The sequence below is a fragment of the Podarcis muralis genome, chromosome 2 (assembly GCF_964188315.1).
Source record: "Podarcis muralis chromosome 2, rPodMur119.hap1.1, whole genome shotgun sequence".
Lineage (NCBI taxonomy): Eukaryota > Metazoa > Chordata > Lepidosauria > Squamata > Lacertidae > Podarcis > Podarcis muralis.
In genome coordinates, this window is record NC_135656.1 from 34,770,944 (window position 1) to 34,794,929 (window position 23,986).

At 45.8% G+C, this 23,986-nt stretch overlaps 2 protein-coding genes across 8 annotated transcripts in view; both read left to right on the forward strand.

Moving 5' to 3' along the window:
* The first annotated feature begins 1,938 nt into the window (after positions 1-1,938).
* TSEN54 (tRNA splicing endonuclease subunit 54) lies at positions 1,939-22,584 on the forward strand. Of its 4 annotated transcripts, XM_028716877.2 has the most exons (12): positions 1,940-2,037; positions 3,164-3,328; positions 4,038-4,101; positions 5,090-5,173; positions 6,649-6,747; positions 8,120-8,172; positions 9,582-9,680; positions 11,014-11,654; positions 12,841-12,901; positions 14,573-14,689; positions 16,729-16,917; positions 22,054-22,584. In XM_028716877.2, the coding sequence occupies exons 1-11, from the start codon at positions 1,994-1,996 to the stop codon at positions 16,877-16,879; spliced, it is 1,578 nt and encodes a 525-aa protein (XP_028572710.2). In that variant the 5' UTR covers positions 1,940-1,993; the 3' UTR covers positions 16,880-16,917; positions 22,054-22,584. The 4 variants fall into 4 exon arrangements, with proteins under 4 accessions (XP_028572712.2, XP_028572710.2, XP_028572709.2 ...); XM_028716876.2 differs by lacking the exon at positions 22,054-22,584 and having other exon boundaries at positions 16,729-17,987; XM_028716879.2 differs by lacking the exons at positions 16,729-16,917; positions 22,054-22,584 and having other exon boundaries at positions 1,939-2,037; positions 14,530-14,665.
* A 158-nt stretch (positions 22,585-22,742) lies between these two features.
* LLGL2 (LLGL scribble cell polarity complex component 2) overlaps positions 22,743-23,986 on the forward strand; it is a 69,987-nt gene continuing 68,743 nt past the window's right edge. Inside the window, exon 1 of one of the 4 annotated variants that reach the window (XM_028716872.2) lies at positions 22,743-22,869. Coding sequence is in view for 2 of the 4 variants with exons in the window: in XM_077924204.1 (XP_077780330.1) it covers positions 23,061-23,070 (10 nt within the window). In the remaining 2 variants the exon portion in view is untranslated. The other 3 variants (XM_077924205.1, XM_077924204.1, XM_028716875.2) reach the window with 3 other exon arrangements.

The following is a 23,986-nucleotide window of genomic DNA, read 5'->3' on the forward strand; positions in this document are numbered from 1 at the left end:
GATCTCAATGGTCAAAGCCAAACTATCTGAAAGACTGTATTCTCTCATACAAACCTGCCTGGGTTTTGAGAACATTGGGGGGAGGCCCTTCTCTCAGTCCCACCAACCTCACAGGCACATACGGTGGGGATGTGGTACAGAGCCTTCTCGGTGGTTGCTCCAAGACTCCAGAGCTCCCTCCCTGGAAAAATTAGTAGACTGGCTCCCTCTGTGTTGTCCTTCCGCTTTTTTGTTCCAACAGGCTTTGGGAAACCGGCTGCTTTTAATGAAAGGGTTGGTGCCGTGCTCTTTATTTTCCCTTTATTTTTTACAGCGCCCATCACAATTATTGTCACCAAAAAATAGGGTATAGGACAATGATTAAAAGCATGAACAGGAAAGTCTCTGATTCAAGGCTCAGGTCAATTCTGAATTTATTGGATGGCTTTAGGCTATGCTTAGCCTGAAACCTCGGTGTGTAGCATGGGGATAATAATCCTAGCCTACCTTATAAGGCTGTTGTAAAGATTCCTCTGATAAGATCGTGGAGGGGTTTAAGGTTTACAGTGGTACCTCGGGTTAAGTACTTAATTCGTTCCGGAGGTCTATTCTTAACCTGAAACTGTTCTTAACCTGAAGCACCACTTTAGCTAATGGGGCCTCCTGCTGCCGCCGCACCGCCAGAGCCCGATTTCTGTTCTTATCCTGAAGCACTATTTCTGGGTTAGCGGAGTGTGTAACCTGAAGCGTATGTAACCTGAAGCGTATGTAACCCGAGGTACCACTGTACTTGAAATGGGTGGGTGGAACCAAATTCTAAGTTTTCCCCTCAGAGGCTGCAGTTATGCAGTTCACCACATGGGGCAGCGGTTAGCCCTGAGACTGACACCTTGCAACATTCATCTCCAATTCACAGGTATGCTGCTTCTGAACATGGATGTTCCATTGAACATCATAGCTGAGAGCCAGTGTGTATATATGGGTGATACTGGAGCAGAACAGGAGGGAGGATATTTGGTTGGGTGGAGCTAGAGACAGAGTAGGTTGGCATGCTGGAATGAACTTTTTAGTAAGTACTCTCACCTTCCTTGGAGGTTTTTAAGCCGAGATTGGATGACCATCTGTTATGGATGCTTTACAGTAGTTGTGATTACTGCCTTTTCCAGGGGTTGGACTAGATGACCCTTGGGGTCCCTTCCAACTCCACAATTCTATCGTTCTATTATGTGCTGGGCCAGATTTAGGTTTGATGAGGCCCTAAGCTACTGAAGGTAATGGGGCCCTTTATAGGTCTAGCTGTCCTTTGTCAACAACAAATTGTCACTGTTTTGTGTTGAATATATGCTATATGGTAATTTATGGACCTAATAGGTCCATACACAACACAAAACACTGTTGCTATATGTAGGTTTTATTTTCTTTGTTTTTATCCCCCTCTTTCTTTTTTCCTTTTTTCCTTTCTCCTCCTGTGATGAGGCTGCATTTTAATGTTTTAATGTTGTATTTTAATCTTGTTTTTAAGTTGTATTCATTCAACTTGTTTTTATTATTGGTTGTTAGCTGCCCTGAGCCTGGCCTTGGCTGGGGAGGGCAGGGTATAAAAATATATATATTATTATTATTATTATTATTATTTTGAAAATATACACCGTGTGTTTTTTCCTTTAATTTTTTTGGGGGGCCCCCAAGAGAGTGGGGCCACAAGCTATAGCTTGTTTAGCTTATACGTAAATCCGGCACTGATGTGTACCAGTATTGAAGGGGGGGAAAGCAACGTTCCTGCACAGCATCCCGATCCAGATCTGGATCCTTGACAGTTTCCTATTGAAAATGCACCTGCCCCCTCCCCACCCAAAAGATGTTGTGTGAGCGTCGTTGTTTCGCTTTTCACGCCGGTTTGGAGACCCGGAGGAGAAGCGTCCTTGCTTCGCTAGAAACCTTTCCGGCGCTAGGACCCAGGGAAGGAGAGCGGGCAAGAGTCGGAGGGCCCAAGTGGGCGGGGCGAGTGGAATCCATGGATGCTGAGCTACGTCTTGCTGAGGGTCGCCGTTTGCTCAGGTAACCCGGGCCAGGTGCGTGGCGGGCGGATGCGAGCGAGCTTATAGGGGCCGCCCAGCGCCCGGTCGGGGCTCCCTCTTCCCCCGGGGTGAACGGCCACGTGGGCGCGGCGGCCTGCGGCTCGGGCAGAGGCGGAAGTGCGAGGCTGCAGCCCGGAGAACGCGGGTAGTGGAGAGTTATAAGTCGGTGCTGTGAAAACAGCAACACGTGAATGCACGCAACTTTGGCTGCAGGAGACACGACCGCGGGAGCAAGGGGCTCCGCCCTGTCCTCCTCTTGGTCCGTCCGTCCTGGATCCCGTATTCTGGGCGCTCCCTTTTTAAGAAGGAGCTTTTTAAGAAAGTAAACGAGGCGTGTCGTGGTGGCAGGAAACGAATTCCTAAGCCTTTACTGGTATATCCGCCTGAAAGTTATTAAATCATTCAGATGTGGGAAGTGCTCATATTTTACGTTGGCTTCAGCCTTTTGGGATTGCATTGGGAAACACCTTTCCGGTTTCCCAGGGTTTAATTTTTTTAGTTGTGGCTCTCTCTTTTTTAAGTGATTTTGTGCAGTGCTGGGTGGACTGGCTCTACTAATTTTGTATGGCTGGCATCTTAGAAAGTTATTCCAGAAAATGGGAGATCTCCTGACAAAAATATGTAACTTGTCCCCTAGGTCTGAGGTTTGTAATGACAATTCTTTAAAAAGGGGCCTGAGAAATTGCAGACTGGTTAGCATAACTTCAGGTAAACTGTTAGAAAGCACTTTTGAAGTTAGCAAGCATATAGAAGTCACAAGTTTTGCTGAAGCAGTGTGTCTCCTGCAAAGATAAGTCCTGCCTCATTAATCGTATGGAGTAAGTTGAGAGTGTAGGCGAGTGGATAGAGGTGATCCAGTAGACCTGGCCTTTATCAACCTGGAGCCCTCCAGATGTTTTGGACTGCTGGATGGGAGTTGGGGGGTCCAAAACATCTGGAGGGCTCCAGATTGCCCTTGTATTATGCTCTGTGGTTTTCCCATAAACTGGCCACTTTGGGGAACAGTATGCTAGACCAGAGGGGCCCCTGTCCTGATGCCACAAGGCCCTTTTGTGTTGATAGCACTGGGTTTTTGAGTCGTTGCCCTTCTTTAATTTTGCTTACAGCCCAGCAGAGCTGTTGTCTGCTCGCACACGTGATCACAAGGTCCCTCAGCGCTCACATGGCCAGAAGGATTTCCTTCCCGATGGATCGCAAGAGCAAGAGGAGAGGCTGCGCCAGTGCCGGGAAGAACACTGGCAGCTTTTGGAGGAAGAGCGTGTGGAGCGGTTGTATGTAGTGTAATACCGCAATAAAATAGAACAATAACAATCAACAATTAAAACTGTCATTTTTTAAAAAAGCATTAAGACACCAGGGAGAGATTAAACCACATTGTGCATGCATGTGTGTAAGCCTAAAAACCACAAGAGAATGAGCTACACAAACCCATCTAGGGAGGTTGTTTCAGAGCCAGGGTTACTGCAACGGAAAATGTTCTGTCCCATGTCCCAGGCAAATGATGAGTTTGAAGGACATGGAGCAAGCATTGGATGATGAGCTTTGTATGGGTGTGCAGGTCCAAGGAGGCAGAGACAGTCTGACAGATTGACTGGTCTCAAACTGTTTAAACTGCTGGCCTGACTTAGAGGGTAAAGAAGCTTCAAACATCGTTTGCCAGGCCACTATAGGGAAGTATAGTGCTGCCTCTGTGACTGATGAGCACTGTCAGCCCTATTCTGCAGATTGAGAGACGGAAGCATGTATACAGTGAAATAACTGAATGCGTTAAAAATGTAGATTCACAGTTCCTGATTTCTTTGCAAGGCAGTTTGAAGCTGGATACAGAAGAAACTGTTTTTACATAAGGATTTTACATGACAAGAGTTGCCCCCTGATCTTTTTTCAAAAGGTTGTACTTCCAGCTAAGACTAAAACGGTTTCTTAACCCCTTTTCAGTTAAGGTAACAGGATATAATTTTATTTAAACTTATTTTGTAGGGGAAGTCTGGTGGCAGCTGAGTGGAAGCCCCAGGAAGGTATTGTTGAGCTGAAAACCCCTGCTGTAAGTCGCACTGTTCATCTTTATGCTGTTGTTTCTTGCTCTTTTTTAATTACGTAGCGTCCCTACAGAGCCTGCCTTCAAATTAAAAAAAAAACACCCCACCACACAGAGTGGAGTTTGGATCGTGGTCTAGGCCTTGCCTGGTATGGCTTTTCTTCTTGCACAGCTCAGTGTGGAAGGTGCTTTTGCAGTGTTCAGCTTGGGAGAGGCTGGATTGGTTTTGGAACCTGCTACTCTCCCTAGAGAGCAGCTTCTCTGACGGGGCTGGCCAGTGCAGCGCTTAGATGATGAGGGGGTGGCAGGTGGCTTCATGAAATCTACATGCTTCACCCCCAGTTCCTCCCAGTTTCATCCACATCTTGCTTCCCTGTGGCATTCTAAGCCAGGCATAGGCAAACTCGGCCCTCCAGATGTTTTGGGACTACAACTCCCATCATCCCTAGCTAACAGGACCAGTGGTCAGGGATGATGGGAATTGTAGTCCCAAAACATCTGGAGGGACAAGTTTGCCTATGCCTGTAAGCAAAAGATAAGGCAGGAAGGCAGCCACTGTAATTGAAGCATGGGACATGGATAGGTAGCCTGAGTAAATAATATAGAGCTGCATAGCTACAAGAACTGTCATGCAGAGATCTAGATGGGGAAGCTATGGGTATCCTTAAATAGAGATGTGGAAGGTAGATTGTGCCCCACTGTAATCTTCTCAAACAGCAGCTTTCACAAAAGGTAGAAGGTGACACATCCTCAAGCCTCACCTGCAATTCATGCCACAGGTTCTCCTCTTATATATAGGTTCTCCTCTTATATATAGCCAAAAGCCTGATGGAGAGGATATGACTACATCACAAAGTATAGGAGAGAGTCTGGAATATTTTCCTTAAAGGATCCAGCCTTTCTGGGCATGCCTTACCTTGCAGAAAACCATTTTGAAGGCTTGTGTATCTGTCTAGAGCTAATCCTAACAACTGACATGTTCTTTTCTTGCCAGGGGAAATTTTGGCATACTATGGGTTTTGCAGAGCACGGAAAGCAATGCTTGCATCCAGAAGAAGCCCTGTACCTCCTGGAATGTGTAAGTAGACTGGGCTTGCAGGCTTAAGAAATTTTGATTCCATGTTTTTATCAAGTGCCGAGTGGGATTTTGCATGGGCAGCTGCCTTCCCCTCCTCATTTGTCCTGCAGCACCTCGCAGAAAGGTCTCAAGCTCCATGAAGCCACCTGTCGCAGAATAATGATGATCGTTTGCAAATATGCACATTTATCTGTGGAGCACAGAAGTAGGATGGGGACAGAGGGGGAAGGAGAGTGCAGAATGTGCACAGGGGTAATCGTGCACTGCTAAAAAGAATTGATGTAACAAACCATGCCTTGTATTAATGCCATATTCCACCCTAGCTGAAGTAAGGAGAGGATGATACTGTGTGCTTAGAAAATAGCTGGCATTGCCCCTTTGTGTTTTTATGGTGCTCAAACCTAGACAGCATCTTAAAAAGTAGAGACGTCACCTTGCAAACAAACGTCCGTATAGTAAAAGATATGGTTTTCCCAGTAGTGATGTATGGAGGTGAGAGCTGGACCATAAAGAAGGCTGCTCGCCGAAGAATTGATGCTTTTGAATTATGGTGCTGGAGGAGACTCTTGAGAGTCCCATGGACTGCAAGAAGAACAAACCTATCCATTCTTAAGGAAATCAGCCCTGAGTGCTCACTGGAAGGACAGATTGTGAGGCTGAGGCTCCAATACTTTGGCCACCTCATGAGAAGAGAAGACTCCCTGGAAAAGACCCTGATGTTGGGAAAGATGGAGGGCACAAGGGGAAGGGGACGCCAGAGGACGAGATGGTTGGACAGTGTTCTCGAAACTACCAACATGAGCCTGACCAAGCTGCGGGAGGCAATGGAAGACAGGAGTGCCTGGCGTGCTCTGGTCCATGGGGTCACGAAGAGTCGGACACGACTAAACGACTAAACAACAACAAGAGAAGGGGTCAATATACCCTTGCTACAGTTTTCTCCATTGTTTTCTGCTGCTTCCATGGCCTGGTTGCCTCTGTTCCTCTTGGCACAGACTGAGAGCAGACTCTGTTACACTAGTGTCACCTTCCCCAGTTGGACTCCCAACTCTCATCACTCCTAGCCAGCATGGTCAGTGGTCAGGGATGAAAGGGGTTGTCATCCCAACAACATCTGAATACCTAAGGTTGGGAAAAGCTGCCCTTGTTCTTTGTAAAGGGTAGGCAGTGTATACCTGTGCATATGGATCTCTAAGCACCTGGGTGCATGTGTTGGGATTGGACCAGGTCCCCAAAACATTCTTGCAATAGATGTTAAGGATCCTATTCAGCCCAAGTGGGACATACCCTCTGCTCTCCACCTCAATACATGCTGTTGCCCTAAATCCCCAAGAGGGAAGGTTAAAGAAAAAAGCAGTGTACTTCTGAGTTAAAATGGGCTGGCTGGCTGGCTGGCTCCTGAGACCACAGAATATGGTCCCCACAGAGTTTGTATGCAGGCTTTAATTCCTAAATGTTATGCTCCTGTCTTCTAGGGATCTATTCAGCTGTTCTACAGAGGCCTGCCTATGTCAGTTCAGGAAGCCTATGAGAATCTGCTATCCCAGAAGACAGTGAGCCTGCTGAAGTACCAGGTATGTCTCAGGATTTGGGTTCGGCTGCAGGTATCGATCTCATGGAAAAGCCGACAAAGCCCAAGCTCACACGTACGGCACTGAATCGGAACGAATGAAAATGGCGAGAGTTCTGCAGCAAGCACAGAAGCACATTTGGAGACGTATCAACCTGTGTTGGCGAAGTATTTAGTTTCTGAGTGATGGAAGGAGTTTCTCTCATTCCCTGGGGACTGGGAGTTGTGTGGAGGTTCAAAGCAAACAGCCCTGTGCCAAATTGGTTACCACAATATAGTTAGCAGATGCATTTACTCTGGCAGCGAAGGATGTGTGTCAGTATACTACCAGTGTTTTGGGCTTTCTGTTAAGTAACATAGGAGACTTAAAATATTTTTCACGCTTCAATATTCTATGAAAGCATAAACAATATCTGCTGTGGTATCTGATAGCTCTATAACACCCCTTTTTTTTAATTACTTTTTATAAAAGTGTGTGTGTGTGTGAGAGAGAGAGAGAGTGAGAGAGTGAGAGAGAGTGTATACACCTCCTCTTTTTCTTTCTTTTCCATAATGGGAAGTTAAGATCTGTGAGTCTGGCAGTATAAGGGCTCTTCAGCTGATTTGTGGCATTCTCCACAAGGGTGAATGGTGCCTGTGATTATGTTTGGAAGAGAAGTGCAAGCCTCTCTGGCATCTTACCAGGTGCTGCAGCACAGGCTGTGAGCTACTCTCCTTGTAAATAATAATAATAATAATAATAATAATAATAATAATAATAATAAATAATAAGTGCTTTGGGGTGGCAAAGCATTAACATGCAAAGCAAAATGAGTCACGATCACTCTGCAAATATTGTTTTTGTTTTGTAATGTGTTTTGGAAAAGCTTACATGATAAATGTGCCTTTGGCGACATAGATCTGATACAGATTTTTATTGTTACTATTTTATTTTCTAAAATTTATACACCGCTTGATTGTAAAAACAACAACACCTCAAAGCAGTTAACAAAAAGATAATGCGATAAAATCAAGCAAAATTACAACCCAACCTCAAAACATACTAAAGTTAAAATACTAAAACTGATTAAAATTACCTCAACTTTCTAAGCATCTGGGTAGGCTTGTCTAAACAAGAATATTTTTAGCAGGTGCAGAAAGGGGTGAAGGTGCCTGCTTGATTTCAATAGGTAGGGAGTTTCAAACTGTTGGTGCTGCCAGACACACACACACACACACACACACACACACACCTACCCCTACACACCTCTGCTGGAGAGGCAATAGCAGCAGCTGAGCAGAATGACTTTCCGTCATGGGTAATGTTAATCCAAATTTTGTTGTATGATCCTGAAAAGGACACAAAAGTCAGACTTCATTTTCACCCTTGTTTTAAGGTATTCAGCCACTTGAAAAGACTGGGTTACATCGTTCTGAGATTCCGTCCCAGGTAATTGTTTGATGGTGGTCTTTCTCCCTCCCTTAGAACACCTTTCTCAAGGTTTTCCTTTAGGCACCCCCTTAGCATTGCATGTTGGTTCCTTCTGTCTCTCTCCCCCTCCCTCTGTTTTGACATCCCAACCTCCCAAGGTTAGTGCATACCTTCCCATCCTTTGGGTCAGTCATGAGACCTGTATATGGATTTTGCTTCCCACTTCTTCCTTCGATTTCAAATGAGTCTATGGATTAATCAGCTGAAGAGCTGATAACCAGGAGGAAGGGAGGTTTCCCAACTTCATTTCTGCGTTGCTAAAAAGGCTTTTGCAGCTAAGAGTGAATGGCATGTCCTGGTATCTGTTCTCTGATTCCCCTTTTTTATATAATAATTTTTATTAAATTTTCTGTTTTACAATTTCAAATAAACATTTTACAAACTTTAAAATATCCAATGACTTCCTCCTTCTCCTTCCATGGTTCATTTTACATATCTTGCATCCCTGCGTATTTTACCATAACCATTCAAATAAATTTCCCACTATTACATCCATCAAGAATTATTAACACTGTTGAATTTATCTTAATGTTGCCAGCGTTTTCAGCTGTACACACTTATTTTCCATATACTCAATAAACATTTTCCAATCTTCTTTAAACGTATGTTCTCCTTGCTCTCTTATTCTGTATGTTAAATCTGCAAGCTGTGCATATTCTGTCAACTTGAGTTGCCAATCCTCTTGAGCTGGGACCTCGCTCACTTTCCATTTTGGGGCTAACGAAACACGGGCTGCAGTTGTTGCGTACATGAATAACCTTTTCTGACACCTGGGGATTTCAGTCTGGGTTATCCCCAGCAGAAAGGACTCTGGTTTTGGGGAGGAAAGTAATTTTAAACATTTATTTTTTTTCAGTTCATCATAGATCATTTCCTAATCCTCTTTTACCTTTTTACATGTCCACCACATAATAATTTATTATTTATCATTTATTATTTATACCCCGCCCATCTGGCTGGGCTTCTCTAGCCACTATGGGCGGCTTACAACAAACCACTCCAACAAAATATTAAAATACAGTAATACATCAAACATTAAAAGCTTCCCTAAACAGGGCTGCCTTCAGATGTCTTCTAAAAGTTTGGTAGTTGTTGTTCTCTTTGACATCTGATGGGAGGGCATTCCACAGGGTGGGTGCCACTACCGAGAAGGCCCTCTGCCTGGTTCCCTGTAACTTGGCTTCTCTTAGTGAAGGAACTGCCAAAAGGCCCTCGGTGCTGGACCTCAGTGTCCGGGTAGAACGATGTGAAAGAATGTTCCCTCCACCTCTTTACTCTTCCAGCACTTATCTGCTTCTGTCTTGTAAATCTTAGCCAACCTACTCAGAGGTTAATACCATCTTCTAATTCCCCTTTTAACTCCACAGCACTGTTCCAACGCCATATGAGAGGCAGCTGAATCTGGATAGCCACTGCCAGGGCACAGAGAGAAGCCGCAGCAAGAGGCGGAGGAGCTCCAGCCCTCGGTAAAACCATACAGATGCTGGGAGCGGTGCCCTTGACTGGCTAGCCCTAGGTGGGCATGTTACTGCATACTGTGAAATGTATCAGTTCTGTTTCTGTCCTGTCCCCCCAGCACTTTTCATGTTTGCCACTTGCCACAATGTAGGGGTGGCCAATTTGGTGCCCTGCAGAGGTTGCTGGACTCCAGCTCCTATCATCACTAATCATTGGCCATGCTGGCTGTGGCAGATGGGAGCTTGGTATCCCAACATCATCTGGAAGCCTGCAGGTTTTGCACCCATTCCCAAAGGGTAGATAAAGGGAGCCCTGACCATTAGGTCCAGTCGTGCCTGACTCTGGGGTTGCGGCGCTCATCTCGCTTTATTGGCCGAGGGAGCCAGCGTACAGCTTCTGGGTCATGTGGCCAGCATGACTAAGCCGCTTCTGACGAACCAGAGCAGCGCACGGAAATGCCGTTTACCTTCCCGCCAGAGTGGTACCTATTTATCTACTTGCACTTGATGTGCTTTCGAACTGCTAGGTTGGCAGGAGCTGGGACCGAACAACGGGAGCTCACCCCGTTGCGGGGATTCAAACCGCCGACCTTCTGATCGGCAAGCCCTAGGCTCTGTGGTTTAACCCACAGTTCCACCCGTGCCAGTGAAAAGAGTCAATAACTCAATAATAGCGGTTATTGCGTTAGATAACAGGTGGGGCCTAATGGATTCCTTCGAATACTGTGACCTTGGTAGTTTTTGATGGTAAAGGAACATGCCCATGTTTTATTTGTCTGGGGCCTTCATTATACATCTGTAGGTGCCAGGTGAAAGTGTTATAAGGGAAGATAGTAATTAGTTCTCCCAGCACATCAGGTCTGAAACTACAATGTTTTTGAAGGGCTACACATGTGAAATGGATTTTATATTTATAAGATGTAACCAAGGCACTGCTTGTAAGGGGGGGAAAGGTCAGCTGCAAGAATGGACTAACGACTAGTAAAGGATGACAGTCCTCAAAAATAGGGGGCATCTTATACATGGGGATGTCTTATAGACGGGAAAATATGGTAATTTGGTTTGATTTGTAATAATTTGGAAATAATTTTTTAAAAATAATTAAAGAAAAAGAAAATGTTCCTCTTCGACCAGGCCTTTAACTGATTAATATTCTATGGCCTTTTAAATGAGTTTGTGGGAGGGGGATTTTTGTTTTGTTTTTGTTTTAAGTGTTAATTTTGTGCTTCTATCCTTTTTTTAATCTTGTGAAGCACCCTGAAATCTTCAGATTAAGGGTGGTATATACATTTTAATAATAAATTAATATAATATAATTTATTTCCCTTTTCCCTTTGATTAGGTTGTCACAAGACAAGAAACCCAAAGCGTCAGAGAAGTCTCAGGAATGCAGAGAGTCGCCCCAAAAGACCAGGCGGTATCACGAGAGTTCCAGGCACCCAACGTCCGATGATTCTTCCAAGGAAAGCACAAAGGCTTCAGATCCTAAAACTGCAGTTGTGGAGCCAGCACCATCTTGTAGCGTCCCAAGAGAAGCTCCAGCTCGTGCTCAAGATGACAAGAAGAGGTCTAGCAAGACCTTTCGTGGGGACCGCAGCGACGTCGCTCCTTCCCGCTGGGATTACACCACTATTGCTTTCCCTAACATGGGTGCCGATTGCCCGCAGACCCTCCTGGCAGAGCCTGATAAGAGGCTCCTTCCGGAGAACATAACGGCCCGGGAGGTTGATGCGACCCGTTGGTGCAGGAAGCTCAACCAGAAGCACGAGAGGTTAACCCGCAAGGAGCGGGAACAGCTGAAGTGGGAGAGCAGGTACAAAAGCAGCGTCAACGAGGATAGAGAAGTCCGGCGCTGCTCCACGTGGCAAGAGTATAAGGCGCTTCTGAAAGAGAGGAGGCGGTGGGAGGAACGGAACCGCCCTGCACACCTCTGGGAGCAGGCGGTCACCCCGCTTGTGAAGCCAGACCAAGAACTTTCAACAGGTATTGTTGAAAAGAGGCTTTGATCCCTTTTGAGGTAGGGCGACAGGCTAGAATTCAGGTTTCCCCAGAGGCTCCTGAAGGGCAGTTCTTACATCAGTCCTCTGGACGGAGCAACTCCTTCAGAGGGATGATATTCCCAAACAGGCCAAGGACCAGGCCAAGAAACTGTCCATGGCATGCACCTTTCAAGCTGATGCCTCCAGGGATGTGATGCAATTAGTGGCAAGAACCAGTGGGGCAGATTGTCTACTAGCTTGGTGACCCAGTTTGTCATTTCCCCCTTTATATTGCCTTCGTCACATCTTTTTCTGTGCCTTCCCCCACTGCCCAGCTACTTAACTTTTTTTTAATTCAAAAAAATTATTTATTTTATTTTATTTTAATAACCATAAATTAATAAGAATAAAAATGTGCACCCCACCACCGAAACCATTCCATTGTAACTATCCAACCTCCCAGAATTTCAACACCTCTTGTGATGGTTTGACCCCTTTCCATTTAAACACTACAAATTCTACAAATACCTTCCATATCTCCTCAAAATCATTTCTCCTGCATATTCCCCATCTTACCTTAATGGCACATGTTAATTTAGCATTCATAGCTATATCCCACACCCCCCCTTTTTTTACCATTCTTCCATTTTATATTCTTCTTTCCCTTCCACTTCCTAGCTATCATAATTTGTTCAGCTGTCAATAAATTTGTGAGCAAGTCCTTCATAGCCTGTGAAACTTCCACTCCATTGTAAATTTATAATAGTGCTACCTCTGGACTTTGGGTCAGCTGTAACCCAGTGATTTCTGTTATCTCCTTAATCACCCTTTGCAAAAAAAAATATATGTGTACGTATGTACACCCCCACCACGTGTGAACATACTTCCCGGTTTCCTGGCATCCCCTCTACTTCAATTGGAAAACCTTCTTGTACTTTGAGAAAAGCAGTACAGTACATGCTTGCCACCCTCTTTCTATTTACCGAATGTGCATTTTATTGCTTCATTCTCTTAGCATACAACTGTTCTCATCCACAGATCCTCTGGGCAGAAGGAGAGGAAGGTGTGTATAGCTTTGTTGGAGTGGAGGGTGGGGTGGTCAGAATGAAGAGAATGCCTAATCAGGGCAGATAAGATCTTTGAAGAATGCATGCCCCTAATGCAGACCTCTCTTGTGTTCTCCCCACTAGCGAGTGTGCTCCAACAGATCAGTGTGTTCCAGCCCTCCCATATCCTGGATGAGGCATCTCTGTAAGTATCAAGTTGAGAAAGCTGGCCAAATGCTTTTTAATCTCTCTCTGTGGTTCTAGGTGTTAGCAGCTATTCTACACTTTGTATACTGACTTTAAAATATTTCACTCCTGATTTTAAATTGAAACATAGCTCAGTTGGTTAGACTCACAGGGGTCAGCAAACTTTTTCAGCAGGGGGCTGGTCCACTGTCCCTCAGACCTTGGGGGGGGGGCGGACTATATTTTTTGGGGGGTGGATGAATGAATGCCTATGCCCCACAAATAACCCAGAGATGCATTTTTAGGGAAGTTTTTAATATTTAATGCTGTATTGTTTTTAACACTCGATTGGGAGCCGGCCAGAGTGGCTGGGGAAACTCAGCCAGATGGGCAGGGTATAAATATTATTATTATTATTATTATTATTATTATTATTATTATTATTATTATTACACACATTCTACTCATGTAAAAACACCAGGCAGGCCCCACAAATAACCCAGAGATGCATTTTTAATAAAAGGACACATTCTACTCATGTAAAAACACGCTGATTCCTGAGCCGTCCACGGGCTGGATTTAGAAGACGTTTGGGCTGGATCCGGCCCCTGGGCCTTTGTTTGCCTACCCATGGGTTAGAGCATGGCACCAATAACGCCAAGGTTGCAGGTTTGATCCCTGTATGGGACAGCTGCCCATTCCTACATTGCAGGGGGTTGGACTAGATAATCCTCAGGGTCCCTTCCAACTCTCCAGTTGTGTGATTCTGTGGCAGCTCATGAACTTCGAATGCTGTTTTAAATTATGTGCCAGACACGTGCTTACCAAAGGACTAACATCCAAACAAACTAATAATCATGGGCAAAGTGCAGTGTCTACCTGAATGTCCCTGCTTCTTCCAGTCATAGAAATGGGAGGATATCAGTTGCAAGTTCAGTTCAGATTTATCTGCTTGCCATTCATCTTTGTCAGTAGAGAACATCCTCTGTGAGACGCTCTCGTTCATGAGTCTCAGGCGGTGGCAATGCTTCGAATACTGAAATCCAGAGCCTGTGGTTCCGTATCTGATAGGGAAGCTTTGTAATTCTGGGTTGTGTAACGACTGCAAAAATTAAGTTAGAGGCTTGTTTGGTGTTCATTGGGAGCGTGCAAATGAAATCTGCTGTGTGTGGTGGTTGGGGAGGTGGATTTCAGAGCCCCCGGGGAAACACTGCTGTCTGTTTAAAAGCTAATGTCTAACCTACCTAGCTGTGGAATTAATCTGGATATCTGTTAAAGCAGGCATGGCCAAACTTGGCCCTTCAGCTGTTTTTGGGACTACACTTCCCATCATCCCTGACCACTGGTCCTGTTAGCTAGGGATGATGGGAGTTGTAGTCCCAGAACAGCCGGAGGGCCAAGTTTGGCCATGCCTGTTTTAAAGTATCAGAAACTGGAAGTTCAGAGTTTGCCTTTGCTATCCTCCTGAGTTCCCTGGCCTCATTATGATGCCCACTCTCAACGCCCTCTCCCAGCCAACTCTTTTAACACCTTAAGAAGTTATGGGTCCCCTTCCCTTAATTCCACTCTAGATCCTGCCAAAATATGCTGTAGCTAAAGATGTGCTTTCCTGTTTTTCCCTCCTCTGGTACTTCTCTGTGGGTACAGGAGACCTTTCAAGCTTTGTACTGATAACTAACCTCCTCAACAGACTGCAGAACGATACCAGGGATATGAAGATTGATTTTGATGTCTATCAAGCAGATGTGGCTTCCAGCTTCAAGAAGAATGACCCTGGGAAGCCTAACGTCCGGATGTGTGTTCGGAGGTACTAGGCACTCATAAGTTTATTGATCAGCAAAGTTACATAGCCTAATCTGTTAAAGAATTTAGCTTACAGTTTTGTTATGGAGAGAGCCTAAGTCTTCCTTCAAAAAAGTGGAAGTTTTAGCTCTAATGGGTTGCATTAACAATGGATTTTTAGAGTACTGTAGTTGAACGGTTTGAAGTCCTTAAAAGCAATGTACATGCTGAGAAAGTGGAACTCTTCCGCAGTCAGTCACCAAGGATGCCTGCATTTAGAGAGGAGATCATGCCAGCTGGGCAGCTTCCTGCTGCAGTCCAGGTGTGGGTGTAAGTATAAGAGAGTCTTCCACCAACCCAAGAGACACACAAGGACTGCTTGTTAGTAGTGCTCTTTGATTTGGGGCAGGAACCTGGTTGTGGAGACCATGTGAGGACTCTGAATCCCAGCTGCTGAATTCCCTAGCCCCCTCTATACTTTCTGGTTCTGTGGCCGATATTTTAGCCCAGAGGTTTTCAATCTCTTTGAGTCCACGGCTCCCTTGACCAACTACATTCTTTCTGTGGCACCCCTGTGGGGTTCAGGAGCCCAGTTATGTCACCCCTTGCCTGCAGAGCTGGCAGCCCCTCACCCTTTATCGAACACCCTCCTTTGTGGAGTGTTCCTGTAGGCTCCTCTCCTCTCCCCTCTCCTTGGGAGTCCTCTGAGAGCCAGTGTGGTGTAGTGGTTAAGAGCAGTAGACTAGTAATCTGGTGAACCGGGTTCGCGTCTCCGCTCCTACACATGCAGCTGCTGGGTGACCTTGGGCTAGTCACACTTCTCTGAAGTCTCTCAGCCTCACTCACCTCACAGAGTGTTTGTTGTGGGGGAGGAAGGGAATGGAGAATGTTAGCCGCTTTGAGACTCCTTCGGGTAATGATAAAGCGGGATATCAAATCCAAACTCCTCTTCTTCTTCTTCTTCTTCTTCTTCTTCTTCTTCTTCTTCTGAGCAGCCGCTGCTGCCGCCCCTAGTTTCTGAGCTGCCCCCTCTGCCCGAAAGAGAGGTGCCTCTTTACACTGCCCCACAGGGGCCTGTGACTTACCTGTCCATTCCCAACAGCAAGGGCTGACGAACTGACTGAATGGGCTTCCTCACCCACTTGCTTGTTTACTCCGAGGCCACCTCAGCTCCTAGCAACCAGCACCCCCTGGCCAGCCCCCAACAGCAGAGCGCATACCTGCACTGCCATCAGGGGCGTCTTACTCATAGAGGCTAGTGGCGCGGGGCACCAAGTTCTGGAGGGCACCAGGGAAGAGGCAGAGGCTGGATGCAGCGCCTCCCGACATCAGCTCGCCACCTCCGCCATGCCACGCCGAAGCAGCACCGTGCCTGGAGCCTCCGTCTGCCATGGCCACCGCGGCACGAAGCAGCCAGCTGAGCCAGGAGGTGCCGTGTCCAGCCTCTGCCTCTTCCCCGCCAGAGGAGCCACCCTCCAGCCACTGCCCGCCTCCTCCACCCCCGCCGGCAGCACCGTCCTCCCTAAAAAAAACTCTGGGAAAGGGGGGGGCACCGGAGGGAGCTTTGCACCACGGCAACGGATATGCTTAAGACGGCCCTGACTGCCAAGGCACACTGGTTGAAAACCACTGCTTTAGCCAATACTTACCTGCATGGTTAACACAATTCTGTCCCTAATCATGAGGACTTGAAATTCCCTGCCCCCCACTGAATACAGTACAGTGGTACCTCGGGTTACATACGCTTCAGGTTACATATGCTTCAGGTTACAGCAGCAGCGGGAGGCCCCATTAGCTAAAGTGATGCTTCAGGTTAAGTACAGTTTCAGGTAAAGAACAGACCTCCGGAACGAATTAAGTACTTAACCTGAGTTACCACTGTACTAGATTCCCAGGAATTTACATATGTCACCAGACAGCTAGATCATGGTAATACCAGTTTCCCAACCTGCTCCAAGTTAGATTATCCAGGATGTTTTTCCCCCCAGAAAATCAAGCACGTTTGCTGTTGAGAAAGATAAGCATATCTCTCTCCCTCTCTCCCCTCCCCCCTCTCTCTCATAGGTTTGATGAGCCGATCCCATCCCTGAGGGCAGTGAAGCAGCTTGCTTGCCAAAGTGGAGATGTCACAGTGGTCTTTGCACTAGTAGACAATGGAGACATCTCTTTCTACTCTTTCAAGGAATTCAAGCTGCCTGTGGATGTTCATCCCTGATGTTCCTGCTGTCACATCGGGAAACATCTTTGGAACTGGTGTGTGTTTTATACAAAATATTACTCAGGACTATATAGAATTTAATAGCTACCTACCTTGTGTCGCCAATAGATGCAATATTCATGCAGCAAGAGCCTGCCCATTTCATAAAAGCAAAGAGTAGTTCAAACAAAACAAACATTTCTGGACAGAAACGCACAAATGTATTTTGTTTCGTTTTTGCCTGGACATGGCATAGTGGCTCTGCCAATCTGGAATGATTTGCTAGTTATTTGATGCCAGGGAAGTGTTTCCATGATAAATAATGTTGCTCGTACCATCTGGAAGCCTTGGCAAACAAAAACTCTAGAAACCAACATTCAGTATCAGTGATTCAACAAGTGACGCAGAGCAAGCCATTACTGCAGGGATAGCCAATGTTGTTGGACTGCAACTTCCATCATCCCTGACCATTGACCTCGCAGGCTCTGGCTGATGGGAATTGTAATCTAACATCTGGAGGACCATATTGTTTTTCCCTGTGTTATTGCATGATGCTCTTTGTTGTCACAGAACAGCCAGTGAAAACCTGAGAATAGTGTTCTGTGGTTGGGCAGATAGATGATTCTTCAAGTGCTTTCCCCACCGTCTTCAACAGCAATGATCTTCCAGAGGAAAGGAAACTACAGAACACGGAGATCTTGCAGAGAGTCCATGGAAAAAGACACCACCAGTTTGTGTGTGTGTGTGTTATTTCCATAAAGTTAGTGAACCTTTAATTATTCAGAGCTGGAGTCATTATTACTGGGCTGCCATACTTCTGCTTGACAGTTTCTCTCCAGGATGCAAATTGATATTCCCTGTTGAGAATTAACTGTCTGTATTACAAAGTTTATTTATAACCCTTGCTGCTATGGAGTTTTCTCTTCTTCTCCAGATACCAAATTTCTGCCTCTTTTTTGCCTATGAACTTGCTACAGTCGTTGAAGCCAGAAAGCAGTTATCAAAAATAAAGGGCCTGTGTGTTTTTTCCTAAGAAATTTTAGAGGTAGTTTTGTTTATGAAGGTTGGGGTTTTTTTGCCAAGTGTGGAGGCTAAAGCAATAAAATAACAATTAGGTTTACGTTAATACAGTGTCTTGTGGTCCTTTTAGGGTGCTTTCATATAGTGCATTTCTCTTAGGCAAAATATGATTGATTAATGCATTCTGGTCAAATACTTCAGGGCTTTCTTACTTGGCAGTAGTTTGCAGTTTACTACTGCCAGCATTTGCTAACAAGTGGATTCCCAAATGATCTCCCAGAATGCACTGCATTTCTTTTGTGCCCAAGACAGAGAGAAGCAACCGAAAATTGTTGGGCATTTAGCAGCTTTGCCTACCCAGTCATAGTTACCTGAAAGAAGAGACACTAGTTCTATTATCAGAGCTGTCCTAGTGCTTCAGTATAAGGGGAGACAGAGACCAAAGTTTTCATGGTGTATGCTATAACAGAAAACCAGTAATCCTAACACAACCCAAATACCATCATGTTTATATGATGTCAACATTAAGCAGCAAGCCTTGCCCTCTGTTCTCTTAAAGTGTATTTGTTCTACCCATTTGGATGGATGGCTGAAAATGAGTTCTTTCTGGAGTAGCTCTACTGACCAATGTGGCTATCACCCTGTCTGGATTATGCAGGTTGAGCTGTCAGAGGGCGGAACACCCTGATTTCCTATAGAAGACTGGGCTAGAGAGCCTCTAGATATGTTCTGTGCATTATTATTGTTGTTATTATTATTATTATTATTATTATTATTATACATTTAATGCAGCAAAGTTAACAAAAAAATCTTAAAACATTTCAAAAGAAAACATTTCTAAAGGAAGTCAATATAAAATGCAGATTTAAAACAGAATAGTGAACAAGAGAATAAAATACTCTCTTAAGAGTAGAACATATATGCTGCTGTTGCTGCCATTCCTGCAAAAGGCAGTTCATGATGGTTGTGGAAGCTCAGGGTCGAAGACCTGGGACTGCCCTAAGAGACAGCCAAGATCAGGCATAAGCAAACTCGGCCCTCCAGATGTTTTGGGACTACAACTCCTATCGTCCCTGACCACTGGCCTGTTAGCTAGGGATGATGGGAGTTGTAGTCCCAAAAATATCTGGAGGGCCGAGTTTGCCTATGCCCAGCCAAGATGGTCTCTGGCTTCTTTGGCTCATCTTTTGTAGCTGGAGTCAATTCCAGGGCCTTTGCCTCCCAGGCCAGGTGGAGAAAGGCCTGCAAGGCAGGAAGCAGGTCTTCCAGGACTCCCATACACAAAATGCTTTACAGCCCAGACCTAACCTTGTTCATTTAGAAGTATGCCTCAATGAATTCACAGGAGATTTTTCTGGCTTGAGTTTCTGAGGGTCCAAAGGATTTCCTGATCTGATACCAAACCACTGCAGGGGGAGAACTTGAAAGAAACGAGAACTTTTGACTATTGTGGAAAGAAACGAGAACTTTTGCTGTGTTGCAGTTCACAATTATCAAAGGTGGCTTTCTGAAATCTGCAGACCATAATGGGGAAACTAGTCAATCCCTGCCCTGGACTCCAGGATAGTACATCACAAAATCACAGCAGTTTTGTTTCCATTAGGTAACTGATGGATAATAGCATTCCAGCTACCTCTAATGGTCTACTTCTCCACACATGCGCAAAGTTGTCGAACAATGTCCCAAACTTATGTTTTTTTCATGCCAGCAGAGAGTTTTATACAAAATTGTTGAGAGACAATAAGCACTACATTTCTGCCACTCATCCAGTCCATTTTCATTATTTTATCCCTGTCTGAGAGCCACCCATTATACTTGGCTGATCAGGGAATGATTTCCCGACAGTACAGTACGAAAATACAAAACCATCTACCTTAAAATATGCCAGAAGGACTGCCATTTATTGCAGCCAGTCCAGCAGGAGCCACTAACATCACTGTGTCTTACCAACCCAAATGCTAATCTCCCTTGTTTTGGTGACAGAATGACATTTGCTAGCCTTCAGGGATATATGGACCAAAATTCTGATGAAACCAGGAAAAGAATAGCAGAAAAAATAAGTAGCAATTCTGGAGCTTCCAGTTACTTGCTGCTTAATAATGTGTTGTTATCTGAACAGTGTCACAAAAAGGTGAGTGTGGCAAGGTGACTCAGTTTCAGCCTTCCTTGTAGCCAGGCTTCACAATACCAAGAGTTGTTTGCTGGAGGGGGGAAACCAAGATGAAAGCTACAGAAAATCCCCTGAGGCTGAATTCACAATCTTTGTCATTCAGCTGAAACTAAATCTGTTCACTTGTTGTTTTTTTTCTTTTTCTGCTGTTTAGCCCTAGTTTTGCTGATGCACAGAGCAGCCTCCAGCCTCTGATTTGTGGCATCGTAACTCAGTCATAAGCCAGTTGGCTTGGGCAATACAGAACAATGAACAAAAGTAATTTGATTGCTGCAGCGTGGCTTTTGGGTTTCTTGTTTGTTTGTGTTAATGGTGAATGATATTTGAAAGTTGAGTGTTTTATTGTGGGCTGAAAGACTATCAACTACAAATAAAAAAGATCACTTTCACAACTGCTGGATCAGTAATTTTGCTTTAGATCATGCCTTCCTTTTCCAAAACTTGCAACCTTGAAATTTACTTTTGGTGCAGTTAGGCAATTTTAGACTCTGGACTTAATGCTCTTACACAGCACATCTTTTGATTAAAAGGTAAAGGGACCCCTGACCATTAGGTCCAGTTGTGACCGACTCTGGGGTTGTGGCACTCATCTCGCTTTATTGGCTGAGGGAGCTGGCATACAGTTTCTGGGTCATTTGGCCAGCATGACTAAGCCGCTTCTGGCGAACCAGAGCAGCGCACGGAAATGCCGTTTACCTTCCCGCCAGAGTAGTACCTATTTATCTACTTGCACTTTGAGGTGCTTTCGAACTGCTAGGTTGGCAGGAGCAGGGACTGAGCAACGGGAGCTCACCCCGTCGCGGGGATTCGAACCGATGACCTTCTGATCAGCAAGTCCTAGGCTCTGTGGTTTAACCCACAGCGCCACCCGCATCCCTATCTTTTGATTAGGGGTGGCCAATATTGCATCTATAGGTGCACATATGCCCACAGTGGCCGCCTTTGGCACTTGCAGGGGTCTCCTTCCCTTTCACCCATTGAAATTAGCCATGAAAGAAGCATTTTATTGCAGCCAATAGAACAGGTTGCAGTGTGTGCTTGGTTAGTGGGGGGAGGGAAGGTCCATGACACTTTACTCAGGTTGAATGTGACTCAGAGACCCCAAAAGGCTGGTGACCATTGCTTTAGAGGTAAGGTAGCACTGGTACTCTCTGGAAGGGTGTTTCTGAGGGGGGCCTGTGTTTTAATTTACTTCAAAATGTGGCAAGATAACCCCTCTTTGTGTATGTGGGGACTCTCCTGCTTATTTTGTTGAATAGGGCCTTAAACCTCTGCCCCCAAATCCTGCCCTAACAGTACTACGTACTACCATGTTTAGCCTTGCAAATATGCATTTATGTGTGCTCATTTAAAAAGGGAGTAACATGTTCAGGCTCTATCAGCAGCCTGCATACCACTGTGGCACATGTGTCATTTGAATCAATGCAGTTTGTTATTTCTGCTCCATCCAGGCTTACTGAGAGAAGCAGATATTGAAATAATTGTCATGTCAGTGCTTCCCCTTCAGAAACAATAGCAAGAAACTGGTCAGATCCTCTTAAAGGACTCTCTTCCAGGCATAATTGTGAACACAGTACCTTTAATCTACAGCATGATATTCTCTGACGCAAGTTTAATATACTACTGTTCAATAGGATTACTCTTAACGTAAACAAGCAGAAGATGTGGCTTGTTTTTATCGCTTGATCAGAACCTGCCTGCTGCTCTCACCACCACAGCAAGCAGTATAAACTTAACTACTATCAGAAATATTATAAACAGCCTTGTGGCAGCTTAAAGACTACTCGGAGATATATTGTGGTGTAAATTGTGGCACAAATTGCTGTTCTTGCTGCAACAGAGTTAACAGGGCAACACCTTTAGAAATTATCACAAGTATCGTGTGTGGAAAAGAGAGATAAGAAGAAACAAAAGACATTTGGCCATGATCAAGAGTTAGAACTGTCATGAATATTAGTATGAACAAGATCTCTAATTAACGGTGGTAATCTTTATTATACAGCTTGGGAAGGGATCTCCCTAAAGGAAGATGCAACGACTTGGCTGAGAATTTTAATTCGAAATCCAAGTTACCCTGGTATCACGTCCAACAACAGTAGTACGATCCTGTTCTAATTACTGTGTGCACTGAGCGGCTGTTTTACTTTTTTTGCGACCGGTATCTCTTTCCTGGTTGGAATACGAATCCATCCGCTCTTGTCTCTCCCTCACCTGTTCCAGAGCAACACACAAGAAAACGCAGTCAAGATTGGAGGAAATGCAATCTGGAAAAGCGCCACGTTCGAGTTTTTGTTCTTCGCAGGAGCTCCTACTTGCTCTGAATCAAGGGAGCAGCCTTAATTACGATCTAGCACCAGGAAAGCAGCACCCAGAATCCTATCTTTGCTCATGCCCTTTGTACCCCTGCTTGCACACTGTCTCTCCTCCACCGGAAAAAAGCAAGATAGGTGCGCCCAGAACTGGGCGGATGTGGGGCGTGACCACGGCGTCTTAAGAAGCCAAGATAGTCATACTGGAATTAGCCTACTTTGATCTCGATCCCCCCCCCTCTCGCGCGCCAATTGCTATTGGCCGGATGCAAAGTGAGAAGAATGCAGGCAGAGGTTTGCTGATTCCCGATTGGCTAGGCGGGTAGCGGTGAGCGCGATGAATTATTCACGAGCGGCAGAGTTGGGGGGGAGAAAGGGATGCACCACGCCCCCTTTGTGATTTGCATATCCGGCGGGCACGCCCCCCCCTGCTGGAGGTATCCAGGAAGGAGAGGTGGCGGCGGCGCCGGCGCAAGGAGGAGCTGGGGCGCGTCGGGGGACATTGCACGGTAAGGCTCAGCCTGGCTTCTCTGCACGCGGCCCTCCCCTCCGGTGAGCGGGGGGCCTGGGCGGGGGGACGGGGCTGAGGCTGCAAAGAAAGCGGGGCGGGGACGCCAGGTAAAGGGGGGGTGCTTTCCGGGGGGGGGAGAGGGAGAAGCTCCCTTGGACAGGCGTTGGGTGGAGTTGAGGCTTGGACTCCATGCTGGAAGGTGAGCAAATAGGAGACTGCTCTGAGCTTTGTCATGGATCCTGGGAAGAAAGGGCAAGGCTGGTCGGGGAGTGCCTTGCAGGGCGGGCGTCGGAGGGATTCTTTGGGATGATGGTTAGGGGGCGTGAAAGCTGGTCGGGGTGGGGGTGTTGCAGTGGGTTGGTGGAAGGGTGCCCTCGATGGGCTGAGAAAGCGTGTAGGGGGGCATCACTTTGGGTGCGCTTGGCCTTGAGAATTATGTGGGGTCTTTTTCTGGTGTCCGCCAGAAGTGTGGGGAGGAGGGTCTTTGTGGGTAGTAGATGAAGTTTGGACTTTACCTTGGCCGAGTTAGTTGTGGATTGTTGTGTTGTTGTTGTTGTTGTTTTTTTGGGGGGGGTTGCCAGCATTGAGATCTGGCCCTGGGGAGGCAGGTAACTGGTTTTTGTTTTTAATTTTCGCCGGTGAAGCAAGCAGCAAGTTGTTAGGACTCCTGTTGTTCTTCCGATGCCCCTGGTCAGCATTGCCTTGCTATGTCGGTTGTTGGCTGGAGGTATTTCAGAAAGGTTTGCCTTTGTTCAAGTACTTGATACTTTTTTGGCAGGCTGTGCTGTTTGCACAGGTGCTCTGGGACTACAGTATGGCAGGCTGGCAAACCTCTGTGAGGGGGCTTGATTTCCCCTCTTGACTATTGTTGATTCCAGGTGGCTTTTTATTTCTTTGGTAGCAGGTCAAGACGAATCTTGCTCGTCATTTCCTTTTCTTTGAAGGTCAATATGTCACTGTTGACTGAAATTTAGTATAATAAGCTCTAGGAGGTATAGGCCAGTAATTGGCATCTTGGTGCCTATTAGTTGTCTGAACCACTCCATTAGCCTATATAGGGTCAGTGGGAAAATGTGTCCCTCTGATGTGCTGGACTCTGACTTATATCAGCCCCA